General features: G+C 40.8%; 3 protein-coding genes across 5 annotated transcripts in view; 1 reads left to right on the forward strand and 2 right to left on the reverse strand.

Annotated features, from left to right (window-relative positions):
- Positions 1-22,768, reverse strand: part of LOC145445865 (neuronal pentraxin-2-like) — a 540,218-nt gene that overhangs the window by 234,983 nt on the left and 282,467 nt on the right. The window lies entirely within an intron of this gene.
- Positions 1-22,768, reverse strand: part of LOC145445854 (cytochrome P450 4V2-like) — a 416,089-nt gene that overhangs the window by 180,937 nt on the left and 212,384 nt on the right. The gene's annotated exons all lie outside the window — the stretch shown is intronic.
- LOC145446020 (uncharacterized) lies at positions 14,630-18,031 on the forward strand. The gene is made up of 3 exons (XM_080324205.1): positions 14,630-14,781; positions 16,454-16,533; positions 17,617-18,031. The coding sequence occupies exons 1-3, from the start codon at positions 14,778-14,780 to the stop codon at positions 17,839-17,841; spliced, it is 309 nt and encodes a 102-aa protein (XP_080180331.1). The 5' UTR covers positions 14,630-14,777; the 3' UTR covers positions 17,842-18,031.

Below are 22,768 nucleotides of genomic sequence, written 5' to 3' on the forward strand. Positions count from 1 at the left end.
ACTACGTTACTAGGGATTATTTAGTCAGTTACGAAATTAGGTGTGCTATCTTCCCGATCGGTATGGAACAACATCAAAATCATCACAAAGCAATATCGACTTTTGCTCCGTTCCCCAAAATCATTGAATAATTAATGATGACACAGGTATTATAGTACGCACGAACATAGTCTTACATTTATGTGTTATTAATCGAAAAAGGCAATATCAAGTCTCGGAATATAAGAGAGAATCGCCTGACGTGAATTTTTACTATTCGCTCCTACCATTATAGCAGTACCCGACGCAGCTTACAATATTACGATATAAGACGCCGGCGGCGTTTCATTGTCGATTTAATCACCCTTATTTTAGTGACATGAAAAGGACTGAATCGTACGAAAGGTGGTGACTACAAGAATCGAGCGGAAGCGTTGTTTCACACCACCTGGTCGTGCTGGATGCGTTTGTGATGTTAACGCTATTACTGATATATTATGCTCTTTTTTCGAAATAAATGAACATTATTAATTAGTGATGATGCCATTTCTTAATATTTACAGAGGTTTTGTGTATCATATATAGTCTTAAATACACATAAATTGATTCTGCTGAGGAAAGTATCTAAATGTGTACCCTCAGAAATCGTATTCCCATGAACCACGCCTAGTTCAACGTTGATGAGTGTCATTTCTCTAGTGTTCCGTGAACATAGATAGCCTTAAATGCACATACAATCATGCGAAGTTGATCGTGCGAAATGTGCGTAGAATTTTAATATATCATCATAAAAATCGCACCTAGTTCAACATCGGGGAGTGCTCTCTGAGACGTTATGTATTATCTGCGAAAATACAAAGTCCTAAATACACATAATAGAATATCTGGCGAATATAGTTTTGTATAGACATCATAGTTTTCGGAATTTATGTATAATCTGAATATTATTTTTCTCTCGAAAGCATGTTAATATTAAGTTTCAGAATTTAATCACTTTTACAAAATGTACCCTTAGGGTATGAAAAGGGGCGTGGCAATTAGGATGACGTGGCGTTCTCTGATTGGACGGCGCCAAAATTGCTTTATCCTACTACTAATATGGCAGGTCCAATCTATGAGATAACAATAGCGTTTATGTCTGAACTCGTTGACCTTTCCGGTTAGGCAATATACATAGGTTATAGTCTTATGTCTGCAGATTGTTAGCCAGCGGTCAATTGCGAACATGAATCGTGTTGAATTTCTGCTCCTTACGCCGTTCATGCAGTTTCCTTCAGAGCAATAATTAGAGCTAAAGAGACACGGTCCTTATCAGACTAAAAATTGTCCACTGATCTATATAGTACGCGGGAGGAAAGCGCACTCTTACCTTTTTCCCAACATATTTCGATAGACAGGAAGGGCTGAGGTATAAGCGAGGATAAGGACGCCTCGTTATACACTTTTACACTGCTGGTGCCAGAGGCAGTTTATCTAGTTGGAACAAAATTGGGTATCTGGGTATTGGGTACTGGATTTTTTGATATCATATTGACCACTCCTATTTCATCCGAAAAATCCAAGCGTGGTTCCAGCACATTAAAACGCATCGAGACTTCTCTTAGAATCGGGATGTGTAAAGATATAGGTTCGATGAGTTACAGTAGATGTGCACAGGATTCTCAGCGCTGTCATTATGGGTATTCCAGATTTCAATGAATTCGTCATTGAACATCTTGCAACTATGAAATCACGCCGCGCGCAATACGCATACTGATACAAACGTTAACATATGCAGGCATGAACTACTGTACTTCATATTTTCTTCCGAACAATTTGAAGAGTGTCAGCTCGAAAAACTTAGGGTTTTAATATATTTCTGTCATGAATATATTAATAAAATTTGAAATGCGTAAGCCTAGTTAAACATGCCTAATATCTTTACACCATACAAACAATGTGTGACGACCGCGAAGTCTTATTTTCACTTCGGAGGACACTATTGTGACGTCATTTAGATTATTAACAACCCATGTTTACCCCTTGCCCCACCACCCGATATTGTCACGAGCCGCCACTGGGTATGTTCGCCTATTATTCGAAATGGATACCTTCGTTTTCGGAAAAAGCGAAACCATCGACTCGAAAAATGAATTCCCGTTGAAAACCGATGAACTCGAGGCTATTGAATCATTGAAAAATAGTCTTATAGGTGCTTGCCTAAGTTGTATATATGACGACGAACCTTTCGAGGTTGCCTGTGATGCTTCTGACGTGGCCATTGCCGCCATACTAAGTCAAAGATTCAGACCTGTAGCGTTTATGTCGCATACTCTTTCCAAATGCGAGTCGAAATACAATATCGTTGAAAAAGAGGCCCTCGCTATTATTGATGCTATACGAAAATGGGGTTACTTGCTTCACCGCAACAAGTTCCGCCTCGTTACCAATCAAAAAGTATTGTCAGTCATATTCAGCAAAACTCACGCTAGTAAAATCAAAAATGCTAAATTATCGGTGTGGAAACTCGAATTGAGCACCTTCAATTATGAAATAATTCATTGCCCTGATACTGAGAATGTTGTTCCGGATACATTTTCTCGTGTATGCCGCTCTTTGTCAAACTCAGGCCTGTCTCTCCATCAGATGCACGAAGCTCTTGCTCATCTCGGGGTACGACGGTTGCATCATTTTATTAGTGCGAAAAACTTGCCTTTCTCTCTAGATCAGTGGTTCCCAACCTTTTTCGACTCATCGCCCCCTTTTCAAGCTCCACACCGATCATCGCCCCCCAATTATTGGGAACCGAGAAACAGCACTTCGTCAGCCCCCTCCCCCCACGAAAAAGAAGTTGGTCTGTAGCCCCGTAGGATGATAAACCAAACCCCAGATCCCCCCTCAGCCAGTGGGCTATTTGTCGCTACATATCAGCTATACCCTATTTCCTGTAGTGTTTGGTGAGTCACCGTATTTAGCCTAAACGCGTGAAGCGCGATAAATTTATATAATTCATTTTTGAATCGGTCAATATAGTCGATGTGGTATGTTGGAAAAGGTAGGACCACTAAATAATAATTATACATCTTCGGCGGAATCGTTGTTATATTGACTTCTTTACATGATGCTATTTCGTGACCTCCGATATCTGCTATGTCAGGAGATATGTAAATCGTCAAAACGTACCAAACTAAAAGACGCACATGATTTCATATTGGTATTTCTTTACTGGCAAATAATTTTTTCCATGCGGGATGGCATTTGTCCTGTAGGGCTAAGGTCGCCAGGACAGGAACATTCGACGCCAGCCATTGAGGCGCCTATGGACAATTAAATATATATGTATATTGTATATATATCGAAGTTTTCGGTCAGCACAAGGGCATTCTTTTCGGCCAAGGTCTTCTCGCTGCTTGTCGTTCTGGCACACTTCTCGGAGTCGCATGTTACATGGCCTCTAACTTCATATGTCTTGGTGCGCCGTGGCGCAGTAATGGCCGACGCCGAAGTCTCCCATTTCCATAAATCATGCGTATTTTTGTTGGTGATGGGGACCCCAACATTAAGATACATGAATATATTAAATCGCGCACAGCGCTAAAAATTTTGAAAAAGTCGCTTGAATTTTTATAAAATTACTCTATCATTAATGTTAATTCACGAAATAAATTTGGGCTTCCTTCGATTTCGGGCCCCCACTCCCAATTGGGGGGTTTGGGGTGCGGTAGTTACGTTCCCGACTCCAACATAGCCGTTTTAACGCGCCATCACCCCCCTATCGCCCCCTTCGTTGTTTTCGCCCCCCATCGACCCCTTCGTCCATTTTCGCCCCACTATCGCCCCCTTCGTTATTTTCGCCCCCCTAGACCGCCAAATCGCCCCCTCGGGGCGCAGAACTGCAGAACTGCAGAACTGCAGAATATGCTCGGAGATCAAACTGCGATTCTATAAATCCAACGTCCATCACCGTCTCATCAAATCGACTAGGCCGTGGGAGAGAATAATTATTGATTTTAAAGGCCCTGTCGAAGGATCTCGAAAGTATCTGCTCGTAATTGTTGACGAATACAGCAGATTTCCATTTGCCTATCCATGCCGAGATATGACTTCCGCTAGGGTTGTTAACAGGGCTGTGGAGTCGGTAAATTTTACCACCGACTCCGGCTCCGACTCCGACTCCACATATTTTCAATACACCGACTCCGACTCCGACTCCTGAGTCTTTAAACGTACCGACTCCGACTCCGACTCCTGGGTCTTTAAACGTACCGACTCCGACTCCCGACTCCGACTCCAGCATTATTACCAATTTACTTCGAAAATCACACGCCACATTGTTAGTTGAATGGCTATCATACAACCATTAAACATATGCAAACATATGATTAACGGTGGTTTGCTAAATTGTTTCATTGTTGAACACCTCGAATTATTCACTATGCAATTAACATGAAAGAAAGATTTGCTAAATATCCTTCTTTTTTCAAGTTTTTATAACATGGACTCTCTAATATCATGAAGTGTATGAATCATTCAAATATGGCAGATATCCAATCCTGTATAATAAAAATGTAGATAAAAATCGAAGTGTATAGCTCTTGTGTATGAGTCATCAAGTAATAAAGAGATTGAACTTACTAATTTTGTCATTGCACACTATCCTGATTATAAGCGCACACACTCTTACTACGAATAGACATTGGTCATAAATGGAATTTAGTTAAGCAGTGAAAGACCATGTAACCTATGTCTAGTCCACATGTACTGAATGAAGTATTCAAGGATTGGGACTTGCAGTGTTTCTTAATCATTTGTTCGACCCAAACAGCTAAGCTACACTACAAATATTTTTAATTTTGTCAAGTGGGAAGCATCGTTTGGTCATATTTATATCATTTTTACAATTTTACAAAACCAGCCGATGCATTTGATCTGTCACAGTATCATGGTATAATTTCAAAAATTGCATCAATTTTGACTGCATCGCGAAGACTATATTGCGGTCTTCTTCCCCTGTGCAACTGAGTTGTAATTTGCAAGTAATGTCTAATTTTATCTATATCAGGGGTGGGCAACTTTTTCTAGTCGTCCGATAGGAGCGAACCGAATTAGGTAACATTGCAGACAAGACTTATATTAATACGCTCTAAAATTGATAACAATATGTCATGCAAGTGTTCAGTGCGCAAACAGGCCCTGGTCGCGCAAAGCGCGAAATTTTTTTGCAAGATAATGACTGAATTATATCAATTAATGTGTTGCTAACATCAGACATGGGGTGATTACTTCATGAATGTAATCGATTGCGATTACGATTACTTCTGAATGACGCGATTACGATTACGACTACGATTACAGCAAAATAAGCAAGAAGTCGATTACGATTACGATTACTTTGCAGAAGTAATGACGATTACTCACGATTACATTTATTTTGCATCTTAGGAGTTATATTAAAAGACAATATATGGATTGCGCTGAAAAGACCTTATGTGATAACAAAATCCCTTTAAAAATGATGCGTCATTTGCTTGCTACGTCATAATGTACCAAAGCCCATTTTTCTGGAGGACGATTTATCGCACCAAATGATTTGCATTCTGGCCAGGTCCACGACTGCCGCAACCCAAATTTCCGAATAGAGTGCGGATCGAGCTCGAAGGGTACTCAAAAGTATTTCGTAAATCGATGCATACATTTCCTCCTCAACAAATAAAGCATACGTAATTTATAGTAGGAATATATTTAAAACAAATGGTTGTTTAAAACACTTTGTTTAAAACTTGTTTTAAACAATGTGTTGAACAAACGGTTGAAAAAAAATTGTTTTTTTCTTAAGTGGTAAAATTCTGCCATAATTGAGTAAATGCTTCCCAAGAACATGTTGTATGACCGTACCGACAATTACTACCCGATTTAGCCGACGTACATCGATATGGGATGGTTGAAACCCCTCAATATTGTCGGTTCGTTCAACAGTTATAGTACAGATATTTCGTCAATGGACCTATATTTACCCTATATTTTCAATCGTCATTGTCAATCCACATTCGTGACGTCATGGCTTGAAGAAAAAAAAAATGTTTTAAACAACGGCCTTGTTTTAAACATGTTTGCCTTGATTTTTGTTTCAAATGCAACCCTAATTTATACACTCTAAATCGAAAGCATCGATTTAGACACAAAATTGTGCATTCAAAGATGCAATATGGGACAAACACATAAAGTCGACCCAAATCTTTCGCCGCAGTGGTGTCATAATATGTGCAAGTCCACACTTCATCAGATAAAGTTACGAAATATGAGCTTCTGCTCACATCTTATCCTCTGTCTCCGCGGCTTTGATCATTATGAAAGAGTTTACTTATAGGCCTACATTTTAAAGCCCGGTAAGTCGCCGCACGAGTTGTGAGATCAGTAAGATTGAGAGGGATTGTAAGGTCGACGCTGGAAACGCTGCTGGAACTTATCGTAATGTCACTGGTAAATGACCAGATCATCCAAGGTAAGGTACGGTAAACTCGTGTGCCGATCATGACGTCATCGGTAAACCCAATGACCCTGGGGTCCGCTTGCTCCCGCTGGGTTATTTGTAGGAAGGAAGTAAGCTGCAAGATATAGCCGCTCAAATGACGCAGCATTTCTACAATAGATGTTGAACGGTATTAACGACTCTAGTGTGAGTAATGCGTGCTTTTAGCCCCGTTTACATATAGCTCAGAAGCAATGTTCCCTCTAACTTTGACGAGTCTGCCGCAAGCGCTCACCTACTCACTGCGCGGTCCCTTCGACAACAGTGCGTAACCACTAAAAAAAGGTCATCTCTTCGGATTTTTGTGCGCAAGTTATATTTTATGTGAGCAGAGACCGTGTAAGCTCACAGCGATTGCACACGTGCGTACCTAAGAGGGCACATTGCTCAGGAGCCATGAAGTGGACTGCTGTTTCATCACTGTCACTCCATTATTTTAGTGTGTGGCCTTCTTGCATTTACTAGGCTTTGTGAACGTTTTTCTTATCATTTTATTTTCCTGCCAAACTCTCAGAAGAAATTCCCAATGATATATGTCATTGTTACAACCACATGATTGTCTGACGTGACTATGGCTTCCATTATATTGCGTTTCCCCATTATTGATTATTAACCTATCAGCAGTATAGCAATCAAGAAATCAATCGATCAATCAATCATTGTCATCACCATGTAATTTTGAAGTACGTTGTTTAGTAATCTTTAGTGTTACCTGCATGGCTATTATCAGTGCATTCTGCTTTTAACTGTTGACTGAATAAACATCTCTATAATTCTCTATTTCTATTCCTTTCTCACTCTCTACACCAGAGGTCTCAAACTCAAATGGGCTCGCGGGCCAGTTTTCCAGTTTTGAAGACGCCGCGGGCCGCAGCATTTATAAGGGTATCCTATGTCTTTCCAAGTAGGATTTAGGATTTGCGGGAATGATTTGTCTTATTGAAAGTTAGCCGATCCAGCGGACTAACAGTAAACTCACATCGTCAAAATTTGATTTACTCGTGTATCAATTTGATCCTGGCACGAGAAGAATCGTCACATTTATAACTATTTGAAAAGATTTGTTGTTGTTCCTTATATATATATATATCAATTCTAAGATATAGACACCATATGGGCGGACAAATGTATGATGCCATCGTAAAAGCTATCGGGTTATACTTTTGCAGCTACTATGGACATTTTGAATTTGACTGATTGATAATAGAGACTGATCTGAAATCAAAACATTTCTAGGTTGGGTATTGTAATTCCAGTCCAGGATTCGGGTATACATCTGATAAGTAGGCTATTAATTTCATGGTCAAATATCTTCGAACACGGGAGCAGAAAAAATATAAATATAATATAACTATATTAATGAATGTGTCCTAATGATTGATATGTCGGAACGCCGAACGGCCGATTGTTGTTACATCGTTGGAACGTGCCACTACGGAATTCGGTACCTTTAAGTGGCCTTAATAACATGGTTTAGCGACCAAATATGTAACTAACAGATTGCCAATGGTTGCCATAACTACTTGCTCGATTAGCGAAATACCAAGCTGCCACCTTCTGACCTATTACAATTCCCGTCATACGCGATTAGTTCGTTATGCGTCCACGGTTCTAACAAATTCACGGCATTCCGAGTCACTCCCAGTCCATTCGAGTCATATTTTCATTTTGCCGTCGAGTTAGCCCGAGTCTGAGTAATTCTAAGAAAGGTCGGGTCCAAGTCCAACTCACAAATTCTAGTCACGAATCGTCTAAGGGTCAGTTTTGTCAGCATGAATTGGAACTGTGGCTAAAAAGTGAATCTTCCACTTCATGGAGACGTTTACAATTGCTGTGATAGTGAAGTTTGATGAATAGTTGCAGGCTTTCGGAGCAATTTAAGAGGAAATTTTCACTTTATAACCTGAAAAGATATATGTGACACTCATATATTGTAAAATTAACACAAATCTGAAATGTCGTGGCGGGCCGCAAAAAATGCTCTGGCGGGCCGCATCGCGGGTCGCGTGTTTGAGACCTCTGCTCCACACAGCATCAGTAAATGGAGCGATAAGTCGCAGTACATTGACTTTGTGGATGTGGATGAACGTGTCGCTAATCTCATCATAGCTGAAGGAATGGAGAACATCTTGATTGCTTACGGCATTACGAGAGAACACATTGCTTCAATCGAAGGTAATTCGTTCAAGAATATCAACATGCGATATGTTATGATTACCGGTATGTTGTCAAGAGGGTTCTTACAGCAAGCAGCAGTGTGAGAAATATTAGTAGATTGCCTTTCAGATCAACTTGCAGTAGCATCGAAACTGAGTTTCAGAATGTCAGTTAATCCTCTAACTTGATGCAATGTGGGTTTACAACTAGAACTCTTGACCAAGTTATATATATCTTGCTTTGCAGTTGACTCACTTTTTTTTCCAATTACATGACATTTTCATTGATTGAAAACATGACATTTCATTCATGAACCTATTATAATAATTATTATTGATATTATCCAGTGAAATAAATCTTATTATATTCATATCAAGTTCACTGTAAAAAATAAACATGGATTTTATCATGGAAATGACATGACTTCCTCTTTCTCATGTTAATTCCATGAAAACACCGACATGGTTTTGAAAACTCATGTTAACATGACAAAAACTTCCATGTTGAGACATGATAAGGCATCCATGTCTGTGGTTATAAAGTAAGAGTATCACGTTGAGCTTCAGTGATATCATCATAATTATCATCATCATCGTCATTGAGATAGAGGGAGGGAGAGAGAGAGAGAGAGAGAGACAGAGAGGAGGGAGAGAGGAAGAGAGAGAGAGGAAGGAGAGAGGGAGAGAGAGGAGGAGGGAGATATAGAGAATAGAGCAGAAAGAAGAGAGGGGAAGAAGGGAAGGGAAAGAGAGCAAAGAGAAAGAAGAGAGAGAGAGGGGGAGGGGGAGGGAAGGAGAGAGATAGGGGAGAGAGAGGGGGAGAGATAGAGAATAGAGCAGAAAGAAGAGAGGGAGAGAAAGAAGGGAAAAGGAGCATAGAGAAAGGAGAACGGGAGAGAGAGAGAGAGAGGGGGAGGGCGAGGGAAGGAGAGAGAGAGGGGAGAGAGAGATATCAGACTTATTCTCGTTTGCACCATTGAGATGCTTTGACGATTGAGATGCGATAACCATGCTATCCCTGAATGCTGAACGTTGAGCCGGATAGCCACGGATACCAGTTTTTTAGTCTCTGGTCTGACATTTCCGGGAATTGATCACATGACCTACCGATCAAGAAGCAGAAGCAGGACGCTTTACCATTTCATTATAGAATGCAAACGTGGAATAGCAACGACCGATTTTGATGCTTCGTTCCGCTTCGCTGAAGCTTTACTCAGACTTATTTTGCGACAGCTACTGTAGGATTTCAGGCAATCCAAAAGTTGTCTTCCAAAGCTCAGAATTTACTGAATCTGGTCTTGATCGAAAGCTACTATCGCACTGATTCCGAAAATATGAATCAAAATATGGTCAGATCCCGTACTTAGATGAAAAATCACCCTCAACATCTAAAATCTGCATTGCTCAGAACAATCGGATGACCGCAAAACAATGACCATAACGATGACCCATTGCGGCTAATCGATTGTTCGGAAAGTGCCGATAATTCAGACATTTTTGGTGTCAGTGTGACAGTAGCTTTCGATCAAGACCAGATTCAGTTAATTCTGCGCTCTGGAAGACGACTTTTGGATTGCCAGAAATCCTACAGTAGATGCCGTGAAATAAGTCTGAGTAAAGCTTCAGCGAAGCGGAACGAAGCAGCAAAATCGGTCGTTTCCATTCCACGTCTACTTTCTATAGTTACATCCTCACAGGATATATTACAATACACAGACATCGTGATCGAAAATAGCAACATCATCGCACGCAAACATAGCCGTTCGGTATATCAGCGGCCTATGCACATCATGCACTCATGGTATGCATATGCGCAGATCGTGTGTATGTGTATCATGAGTCGGTGTATATGCGGCAAAAACATCAAGGACAAAAATAAACTACGTCCTATCCTATCCTACAGAGCCATAATGACTCCGGATTATCTGGTTACAAGACCAGTCATGCGTACAGTGTAGCGTTCAATTCAAAAGGATTGGGAAAAAGAGGAAGTTTGATAGAGTTGGTCATTTCATGGGTTGTCTTTGCCAAAGTTGCAAAGTTTATGGCATGTTGCTGTATTAAGCCGTGGATTGGATGGTAAGTATTGATGTATTTATTGTGCCTGCCTTAGCTGTAATATATCCACCTAACCTGCAATGCGTCACTGGGTATAGTCGAACCTGAAGCAACTTAGCCGTATTCAGTCAGATACCGGTATATAGCGAAAACTGCTGAACGGCTGCAAATAGTGATCAAAGTTTACTGCGTATCCATTTGTATGTAGTTGTAGATCATGTGGAAGTTGGTAATGCGTTAGTAGTTCTAGACGTTACACAAGCTCCCTTGCTTTTATTTTGTACCGTACTGGGCAATGTTAAAGTGAAGTATTTATCCATCTGGAGGAATATTCATGTTGAGGTGATTGAAAAAACTTCAGCTTTAAAAAATATGGGATATCATGCTATACTCAAGCCTTTGATTCAAAATTTGAAAACCCTAGAAACATAAGGAACTGGTGTAAATTTGTATTTTACAGATATACATACTGCAGCTGTTTGTATAATATTACTCCTTTGATATTTGTGACATTGAAAATGAGGCTGCTGGAGATCATGAACGAGTGATTACAGTGGATCACAGATCTCAGATAGCTGAAACTGCGAGAACTGTATTTCGGAGTAATATCAGGGACAGTATATTCAACTTCTATATTACGACGAGGCATTTGCCTCGTATGATCTCTGGGCAATTCAAGATAAAAGAGTAATATGACTAATCTTGACAGACGATGAAAGTAAGTAATTGTTACCACAAATAAATTGGTAGGCTACTATACTATGATTACACTCTTAACGCATATTGGAAGAGTTGTTTCGGGGTTCTGAAAGACACTGATTCCAAATATGACCTTGGTTTTTCAAATTGTCTCTGGTTTTGGTGAAATCCCATGGGGTTATTTTGACTAACGTCACATTTTCACTGTATATGGTCCAGATAAAAAAAACGGCTAAAAAATTAAATCTACTTGTTATACTGAACACTGTATTTGATCAAAATGCAGTAAAAGAATTATATTTGGGGTAATTGGATTTATCATAATTGGAGTTTTTTATAGATTATTTCTTGGGTTGCCGGAGAACCCGGCCCTTGGAGAACCCGGCCCTACCAACTCGACCCTCGGAGAACCCGGCCCTTGAGAACCCGGCCCTCGGTGAATTCCTCGGGAAATTTTGAAATTAAGTGTATTCACAAGTATTATTATGAATTAATAAAGTAATAATGTTAATATCAACTGATTTGTCAATCTTGTGAGGAGGTCAGGGCATGCGTAGATCACACAGTCACAGAGTGATCAGATCACGTGATCACGCTTGCGTGGTCGGCTCAGTGTTGAATTGACTTGGCGCGGGGCGGACGTGCGACGTTCGACATACTCGTATCTGTTCATGACATCGCATTGTACATTGTGTGTGAATTGTTCAGATGAAAAATATATCCCAACGATTGTTATTGCTCACATATCAACCACTCGTGGTCTGCTCGTTATTGCAACTGTAGGTTGAGGTGGGGTGTTAGGGTTGGGTAGGGTAGTTGAGAAAGGAGACATTAGGGTTCGGGGAGTGGGACATTAGGGTTGCCGGAGGTGGGATATTAGGGTTGCCGGGGTGGGATATTAGGGTTGCCGGGGTGGGATATTAGGGTTGCCGGGGTGGGATATTAGGGTTGCCGGGGGAGGGATATTAGGGTTGCCGGGGGTGGGATATTAGGGTTGCCGGGGGTGGGATTTTGGGTTGCCGGGGGTGGGATATCAGGGTTGCCGGGGGTGGGATATTAGGGTTGCCGGGGTGGGATATTAGGGTTGCCGGGGGTGGGATATTAGGGTTGCCGGAGGTGGGATATTAGGGTTGCCGGAGGTGGGATATTAGGGTTGCCGGGGGTGGGATATTAGGGTTGCCGGAGGTGGGATATTAGGGTTGCCGGGGTGGGATATTAGGCCACATGCTGCAAAGCTGCGGCATCAAACTCCAAGTGCCGAGTTCCCTGGCAAACAATCATGGTGAGCCGGTAGCATGCGTGGTAGATTCTTCAATATCAGGCTCTCGCACTGGGAGATCTACCACGGCACGTGATTGTTCCCTACCTGAGAATCATATCACATTTAAGGGATTTTTAATTCAAAATTGTTCGAGGGCCGCATTCACCGAGGTCCAGAGTAGTCGAAAAACGCCATGAATACCACAACAAGTAGACCACAACAAGTAAACCACGCGTGCTTGATATACAAAATTTCGAGTTCGTCGAGGGCCGGGTTCTCCAAGGGCCGGGTTCTCCGAGGGCCGAGTTGGTAGGGCCGGGTTCTCTGGTAATCTATTTCTTGAGAGACCACATCATATTTAGAGTGGTGCCCCTTTAATTTCAACCTTGCAATCGATTTCTTACAAGCACGTTGCTATTTTTGTGCTGAAGAGATATTTCCATGGCTAAGCCAAGTATTATCATGACTCTTCTATACTTGTGCAGAGAAAGCTGTTTGCAAAGTCAACACATCTACCTTCCGAAGACGAACTTAGCGTCGACGAGCATCAAAAGGAAATAAGTCAGAGTGGAAATAGAGGGTGCCAGATGAAAAGATGCTGCAAGATAGAATGAGAAGAACTTTTAAATCACGCCGCGACAGTGTCGTAAATGGAACATCAGCAAGAATACTTATGGAGATTGAAGATATACCCAGTTTTGACCCATGCTCCCTTGGTAGGTAAAGCCTAACGCAGTGGTTTCAAACACAACATTGCCATGATCGAGTCAACCTGCGACTTTGCAACAAACCCAGAAAGAGTTCGTTTTTAACCCTAGACAGCTCAGGTTGGGGTCAATTTGACCCCAGGCTAGCAAATATATGAGTCATATTTTCATGTGCGGTCAGATTGTTCTTGCCAGCCATGTAATCCTAAATGGTCATATGCACTATCAATTGGAATAAAGCATTAGCTGGTTATCTCTAATTCCTCGCCGCTATGAGCTATTGATTTAGCATGGGTCAGATTCTGAAGGTATAGTGGCCAGACTAAGTATTTTTCTCCTCTTTGCAATCGGACCAATTCCGGCTGTTTATGTGATTCTTTCGCATTGTTCATGTCACGTGGAGTCAACGAGACATGATGAATAGCTCCGAACTCTTTGCTGGTCAGAAAAATTCGGTTTTAGGTGGATTGAGTCATGGATTGAGTGTTACTACAGAAGATGTACCACATGTGAAACATGCATTGGGCCGGATAAGGATTCTGATTTAATTTACATTGTTGTAATAAATAATTGTTGTAATATTGTATCGTATTGTATAGTTGTATTGTATTGCAGGCCTACTGTAGTGTTTATAATAATAATTGTTGTAATAAATAACTGATGGGGGGTGTTTGACCACAGCTCGCCATTCGTGTAATGGTATTAGGCCTCAGCGGGAACTTTGAAATGGGTAGAGAGTAGGGTTCAATGTTCCAAAAAGGTAGATGCATCGTTATAACGTCCCGCATGAGGTTATTAGACAGCTGTATAGCGAAATTGGTAAGAAAAGAAGCATATTAACTGATGGGGTCAATTTGATCCCACCTGACCCATCGTGTAACGATATTCCACTTCAGTGGTCTAGGATGGATAGAGAGTAGGGTTCCATGTACCAAAAAGGTAGATGCATCGTTATAACGTTCCGCAGGAGGTTATTAGACAGATCTATAGCGAAATTGGTAAGAAAAAAAGCATATTAACTGATGGGGTCAATTTGACCCCACCTGACTCATCGTGTAACGATATCCCACCTGAGCAGTCTAGGGTTAAGAATGCTATGATAGTACAAACAAACTACATATATATATTGCTGAAATAATTTACGATAGTTGTGACATATCCTCGACCACAAGCCCGACTTGCGCTTAAATTGAGACTACTGATAGTACTTAAGGCTCCTGCAGACTAACTTAATAATTAGCTATGATGTAAACTGTCACAATGTTCAGATTTTGGAAGAAGTAAAAATATGTTGCCTGAATCAAGCCTGTTCGGATGTTGACTTGACCTCGAAGATTTTGGAAAAGACTTGGAGCTCTGCACTCAGTCTCCTGCAACCGCAAGAAATTCCAATAGAAATACAAAAAGTTATGGGTAAGTAAGAGACATTTGCAAATTTAGTTAGTTGGCGGTCAATATCTGTCGAGTAGTTCTAGTTGCGGATTGTGAAAAATGAATAATTCAAATTTTAGTTGCGGGTTACGGGAAGTGAGTAATTCTTGTTCCAGCTTCGCAGTTGTGTAGATGCTCAATAACTAAAAAACACATGTCATCGCAAGGGTGGGTTAAAATCGAATAGCCTATCTGAGTGATTCCACAGATCTAGTTAGATCAGGAGTGGACAATTATTTTTCTCTGCAAGCCACTTCAGTAATAGAAAATAAGTTGGCGTGCCGAGCCAACATGTTCAGCTATATTCTCCAGTGTATTGATTTTATTTATAAATGGAAGGCAGTGAATTACATTGTTATTAAATACGTCTTCGTGGATGTGTTGATATTAGATAGCCTTATGAGAAAAGTACGGTTAATTAACGAAATGAAAATTTATATTTATTTTCCCTCCTAATTCATGATAATGTTAAACATGATACCTTTTGAATACTCTGTAATCCAGGTTTTCATATCAAGACATTAAAAGGTAGGCTATATCCTAACAGTTCTGACTTGAAGAAATTGACATATATATATATCGGTTCGGCCGACATGTTGCGGTACTTTTGGTCATGGTTTCCTCGCCGTTGAGCTTTTTTTCAGCACACTTCGCAGAGTCACATGTTAGCCGAAACGTCATTGTCAACGTCTTGGTGTGTCCTGACGCGCTAACGGCCAACGCCGAAAAGCCGATCTCTATAAATTAGCTGTTTTGCAGGTAGAGTGGTACCCATATTATTATCAAAACATCTAGTCCCTATATATCGCGCAAAGAAAATTTGAATGAAGTTTCATAAATTATAGGATTTATGTCCATTTACGAAGTAATTTTTGGTGCTTCGAGCTCAAGCTCAGGCTCCATTTGAGGGGTCTGGGATGCGGCAATTGCGGCCCTGTGTTTAGTGCTCCCTACCTTATTTGCATTTCAGCTTTCGACATTCTTTTTATGATATGCCCATTGCCCATTCACCCTTTATGTATGATAAGGTCTCAGTAAAAACGCGCACTGATAATGGCAACAAAGAAGGTTTGAACCGAACTATATGGAAGGAGTAACTTATTGTGACTAATTGTTACGACTTTTGCTACATTGACTTTATTTTAAATCTGGATTACGGATACAAGCTTGGGAGGGATGTAGGCTATGTAATCGCGATATATTATTGAGCAGGCTTCAAATTAAATCAATTTCCGTTCCAGCTCAGTTTATCCAGCTTATGGTTTTATTCCACGCAGCGATATTCAAAAGTAGGTTTTATGTATTAAATTCCAAGAAATGGCCATGCGGGCTTCTCAAAATAGCGGGCCTCACTTTGCCCATGGCTGAGTTCGATGTATTATAGTTCGTTAGTTGCGGATTTATAAAGGTCATTACTTCTTGGTAGGATATTATAGAAATAGGGTATTTCAAGTTGCCGATTTAAAAAACTGTCTGGTCCCTTCTAAAGCAATGTTAAAATTTGCATATTTTTTGCCACGTCCATATTTGCAGTTCACACTACACAAACAGTAACTGTATTCATTTAATTTTTGTAACTGCATTTATTTAATTTTTAGAACGTTTCTTTTTTCTCGAGTGTTTCACTTGAACTGATCTCTCACTTCTCATTCAGGTAATCAGAAATTGGACTGGGTGGTCGGCATCCCCACCATTTTCAATGAACGCTTCGACAGCTTCCTGATTGTGGATAAGGTGAGTTAATAATGGCCAAAACTGGTTCGCTCAATAATACTACAAGACATTACTACAATAATAATAATAATAATACTCAATTCAGATTCAAGTGCTCGAATCATTATGACAAGCCCTACAAACAATGTGAGTTTAGTGTGTACCATTGCCTCGCAGGAAAACCAGTCAAAAACCACTGATATTGTTAGTTGTGATTTAGTTCGTATGCTCCTGATTTTAAAAGGTTGCTAGTACTAGTTCTAGTATCGAATTTTAAAAAGTTCAAGGTATAGTTGTAAGTTATAGTTAGATTTGTGGATTTTGAAAATTGAGTAATTTTAGTTGGAATTCTAGTTTTGAATTTTATAAGGTGATTGATTAGTCCTAGTCTTAGTTTTACTTGCGGATTTGAAAAAGTGAGTATAGTTCTGTTTTCGGAATTCCCAGAAAAGACACAAACAACCTTTGGCCGGTTCACAATGACCAAAGTTGAACTCCGTCACCAAAATACAAGTTTTCAAATCCTGGATTTACCGCTCATCCGTGCATTAATCCATCCATTTATTAATAATTGGATAATCGTAGGTCGTAGCATCAAATAGTATAGTGGTGCACAGGTAAAGGAATGGAAGACTGTGCATACCAGACTTGGACAACAAGAAAATTTTAAGCTTTTCTAAATTAGATTAGAATTAGATTACCGGCATTTCGCTCCAATTTAGTTAAATTAGACAACTAGAATTATCTAGTTATCCAAGCATATACTTGGACAACAAGAAAAATTTCAGCTTTTCTAAATTAGATTAGAATTAGATTACTGGCATTTCTCTCTAATTTAGTGAAATTAGACAACTAGAATTATCTAGTTGTCCAAGTCTGGTGCATACTTGATATTGTCAAGTTAAAAGTAGATTTTGGACATACCGAGACAATTCGTAGACAAGGTCAATTAATGTAATGAGGTGCTAATAGATTTTTGTCATCTTAACTGGCTGCTGTGATGGATACAACTTTGAACCATCTTGGAAACTATTCATCTGTATTCTATCAACCCGTGTGCTTTGAATAGTGCATGGATGGTAATGACATTTATATTCATTATAGGATCCGAAGAATGTCTACCAGACGATGAGGTTCGATCCTCTTCAGAAAAAGTGGACAATCCATTTCGATGGGGAATCTGTCGATGGAATAATGAGTTTCCATCATACATTGGCGACATATTGCGTTTTCAATATCAAGTTTGCGCCAGCGTCAGCGAGTTCATTGAACTTTTCGCAGATTTTCTTGCAAACATTCCAGATGTCAAATACAGCTAAATACATCTAACCACAGGGTATGTGTACATTAGTAGAGGTGAAAGGTCAATTTGAAGCATTATTAGGACATGGGTAGGAACATGGATGTCAACAGGTCTACATGGATGTCGACAAGTTATCATGGGCCTTTTCCATGTCAACATGACTCAGGTGGGACCAGGTCTAGACTATGGGTACACCCATGATTATTTTTTACAGTGTTCCCTCTATATAACACATAGAAGTGTGTGTGTGCAATGTGCATGCTTAGCTCACTACATAGCTGCTTTTATAGTAACACTTTGCCTTTGTAATAGATCAGAGCGGAGTTTCAAATGGTCGTTCCGAGGAGTGTTGAAGCGAAATACTTACTACTAATGACGAAATATTTGGAGTAGAGCTAGAGACAGATGAAGAGGTTAGTATTATTTAACTATTCTAGAATGAATTTATTAGTTGGGATAATCCTGTTTATTTTTGTTGCAATTTTATATATTAAGTATTGTTGTGGCAGAACTCTTGCCTTCATATCAACCGGAATGCAATAAGTGGAATGTCCTTCAACCAAATCTTCTACATTATTTACATTTATTATAATATTTATTTGTAGGGAAAAGAAGCCGCTGCGGTTATGCTCCTGATGGAGTTACGAAATGCAGTAACTGAAAAGATAATCAGGGCACAACAGGATTTGAGGGCGATAATGCTTTATCAAGTGAGTTGTAGGATTTGCTGCTTGCTTAACCTTGTACTGTGTGAACAATGAACAGATGTACCATAACGTCCTGATTTGTCAGATTTGTACTGATTTCGACTCTTGTCCTGATTTTCGGCAAACATTGTTCGGCGTTTTCCGTAACACCTTGGACGTTTTGCATGCCACGATCTGGCACAAGTTCGAACTCAACAGACCGTCACAAAAGTACAGCTGGTTGACTGAAAATTTTGTGGCTTAACATGCGCGCATTTCGAGTTGGTTCTAATTCGGGGGTCTGTTAATTTCCAAGTTGCGCCACAAACATGTGTTCTAATTCAGGGTCTGTTGTGTTCGGATGTGTGCCGCCGAAATGTGGCACAATTGTTTTTGGGTGCTGAAAATATGGTATGCCTATGTTTTGATTGACGCTGTTTACGTTATGACGGTGCAATAAACACTCGAACTGAAAAAAGGCCTCCAACAAGAAATGTATATTAAATGCTTTTTAATTACATCATTGTTTTTGATAAGGCTAAATCTAAGTTAGAATGAGCTGGTGTAAATTCGTTTTCGTCCCACACCATGGAAAATCATTTTTGCTGCTAATGTCATTTTTGATTTTCATGACTTCGAGTCCATTAGGATGGCTACCATGGATATAGTGCATAGAATCAGTAAATGTGAACATAATACTTGTGCCGTTCCAAAAGAAACCTGTATGATGGTATACTGATCAAATCTGAATGGATCATTAAAGGTTAGTAAACTTACGATTATGTGGAAAACCCATACATGTCAACGACTAGACAGCATATCGTGACGACAGAATTTGCTATTACTTGTTTCCATGACTTAAGCTTGTTAAACCATATTGACAAAAACCTATATTGACCTATTCAGGTCTATTTTTATTCAATATTCATTATTCAATATGCAGAAGTCCCATAAAGGCATTTCTACCTAATCAAAATCTTGTGCTTTCAATTCACACATGGATTGTTGGCAATATAATTTTACTTAACATATTTTTTTCAATTCCAGGCCCATTCAGTCCAATTAACGGCCACAAAGCTGAGTCCTCGACATCTCGTACTAGCGCACCATGAAAATCGTGACCTGCAGTCATGGATCGTGGCGAATGGCTTCCGCATAAAGGAATCGTCTCACAATAAAGCGAAACCATTTGAGATGGTGCTCTAATGTTGGGTGTTCGTGAGCCTGGTAACGTCTAAGGTGGCAGCGATAGTTAAGGCTAAGAGCTGTTTGTGGCGTAGATGGAGAGGAAGTTGGTCATATGATGCTTCCAGTGCCCAAATGGGGGTGTTGCGCGTTGCTCCGCAGCAGAGGCGGAGAGCTTGATTTCGTATGGTGCGTAACTTGTCCAGATACTTTTTTGGGGCGAAGTAATATGCTGGTAACCCATAGTCAATAAGTGAGCGTATCAGCACCCTGAAAAGCTGCAGCAATGGTTTTTACTCGCTCCCCATGCGGTACCAGTCATGACTCTGATTAGATTCAGTCTGTTGGAGCCCTTTTTGGAAATCGTATCGATATGCTGCTTATAGTTAAGCAATTTGTCAAACGTGATACCCAAATATTTGTAGGTGTCGACAAATTCAAGTTCATGGTCACCAGTTTTCAAGATGAGTGGAGGAATTTTCCTTTTCTTCGTGAACAGCATGCCTACGGTCTTGGCCTTACTGATGGTAAACCTCCATCTGGATCACCAGTCGCTTATTACATCGAGTGATGATTGAATGGAAGACAAGAGGGGCTGGATAAGAAGACCGCTATCCCGAACAGCGCAGTCATCTGCGAACACCGCATGTTCATACCGATGACCTAACGAGCTCGGTAAATCAATGATCAGGACCGCAAACAGCAAAAGGCTGGGAACGCTTCCCTGGGGTATACCGTTCTGCAGTATGTAACTGTCGGAAAGAGTGTTTCCTACGGTCACCTGGAAAGTTCTGTCAGAAAGGAAATTTGCAATCCATCGGTGCATATGTCCGCGTATTCCGAATTGGTATAGTTTGTAATGAAGTGCGTGGCGCCACACCATATCGTAGGCTCGACTTATGTCTAAGAAAACCGCTACCACCGACCGCTGATGATAAATATTCTTGTAAATTGTGTCGTGGAGACGAAGAATGTGGTCCAGGGTGCTTCGACCACGCCGGAAGCCGAACTGTGAGGGATGTATCAGATTTTTTGACTCCAAATCCCATCTTAAGCGATTGGTGACCATTACTTCCATGACTTTACAAATGTGACTCGTGAGAGCTATAGGGCGGTACGAGTCCGCCGAGGTAGGATCTTTGCCCTCTTTGGCAATTGGGCAGACTACAGCATGTTTCCATAGACTGGCAATTTTCTCGTCTCCCAGAATGCATTGTATAGTTTCAAAAGATGGGAGAGACCGGAGGATGATAGATTTTTCAACATCGCATACCCTGGCCTATAGAGTCCTCCCCGGGTGAAGTGGATTTTCGGGTACGTAAAGCTTGATTTAGTTCGTCAAGAGTGAATTCGATGTTTATGTTCGAATTCCTGTGCCGACCTGGTTCGTTGTCATCGGTAAGATCAACCGTGTTTTCAAAGTTAGCCTTCGTTATACGAAATCCTGCTAGGTTGTTGTCGGAGCTGCTCGTTTTAGCGAATTGTGAAGCCAGTGTACTAGCTTTGGTCTTGTTATTTTGTGAAATGGATCCGTTCGACTTCAGCGTTGGTATGGAATTGTTGAACGCATGCATCCCCGACATAGATCTCATAACGTGCCAGACTTTCGACATCTGCGTACGGGAGTCCAACGTACCACAAAAATCCTCCCAACATTTGCGTTTAGCAGAAAGGATGTTTTTTCGACATTAGGCTCTCATACGTTTGAAGGCGATCACGTCTCGAATGTGAAAAGTACGTTTCATTTTCAAGTAAGCAGCCCTTTTCCTGCGCACAGCACGAGTACATTCCACGTTCCACCAAGGTACGGCTATTTTCGTTGAGATTTTCGGTCGTGGGATCGACTCTCCCGCCGCTAAAAGTAGGCTATTTGGGAAATGGCGGTGGAGGTCTTCAGTTTCCCCAATAGCAAAGAAGTTGGATTGGAGGTGGAAATCCGCTGCTGCCGAGAAGGCTGGCCAGTTCGCCTTACTGTAATCCCATCTTCGTTTCCATGAATTGCACGACGCCCTATTATTGTATGTGGTCGGTTACTGTTGTGGCACATCTCGCCGCAATGTCCCGAGACGACATCGACAGGTCAAGAAGTGGCCAGCGATGGACTGCATCACGCGCAATATTCATACGAGTGGGTGACGATGAATTCAACAGGACAAAGTCGTTTCTATCCAATATTTCGCAGAGTTGGTTGCCACGTGCATTTGTCGAGTGACTCCATGAAGAATGGTGCGCATTGAAGTCGCCGCATATAATGGAGCGTGATGACAACGAGTCAAATATCCTAAAGTGACTAGCTGTAGTTTCACAGTCCGGGGGTATGTAAACGTTGCATATGTTCAAGTTCCCTACTCGCGCACATAGTACCTCAAAAACGGATGACGAGACATTGTTCGAAAGAGACACATTGAGCGATGCTCGAACAAAAGTGGCAATGCCGCCAGCGTGCACCGTCTTGTCACGGCGGAATAGTTGGTACTCCCCTAGTTTTGGTGTGTACTTTTGGACAAGATGGGATTCTTGAATAAGAATAACGTCTGGTTGAAGGGTTAAGGTTGACAAGTAGTGCTTAAATTCGTGTAGTTTGCGATAGATGCCCCTGCAGTTCCACTGTAAAAGGACTAAAGAGTTGTGATTATATATTTAAATTGTTATTTGACGTCTTGGAGGGAGTGTCTTCGGTTTCGCCGAAGCTTTTCGTGACATTCTTCAGGGAGACTGGGTCAACAGAAAATCCTAAAAAATTGGCTACAATATCATGTAGAACGGTACCACTGTCGCTATATTTGCAAGCATTTACAGTTATCTTAACGATTTAAGCAATGAGCGCAAGGAGTACTACTAGGGTTACCATACGTCCTCTTTTAAGAGGATTTGTCCTCCGATTTCAGCAATGAGCGCAAGGGGTACTACTAGGGTTACCATACGTCCTCTTTTAAGAGGATTTATCCTCTTTTTTGACTTTTTTGAAAGTGTCCTCGGAGAGGACGCCCTTTTGTCCTTTTTTTTTGAGATTTTGTCCTCATTTTTTTGAAAATTTAGGTCAGATTTAGAGCAAATTGCGAGTGATATGCCGTAAATTAGC

Source organism: Botryllus schlosseri, chromosome 9 (assembly GCF_051294905.1).
Source record: "Botryllus schlosseri isolate E-star chromosome 9, Bs_hap1, whole genome shotgun sequence".
Classification (NCBI taxonomy): domain Eukaryota; kingdom Metazoa; phylum Chordata; class Ascidiacea; order Stolidobranchia; family Styelidae; genus Botryllus; species Botryllus schlosseri.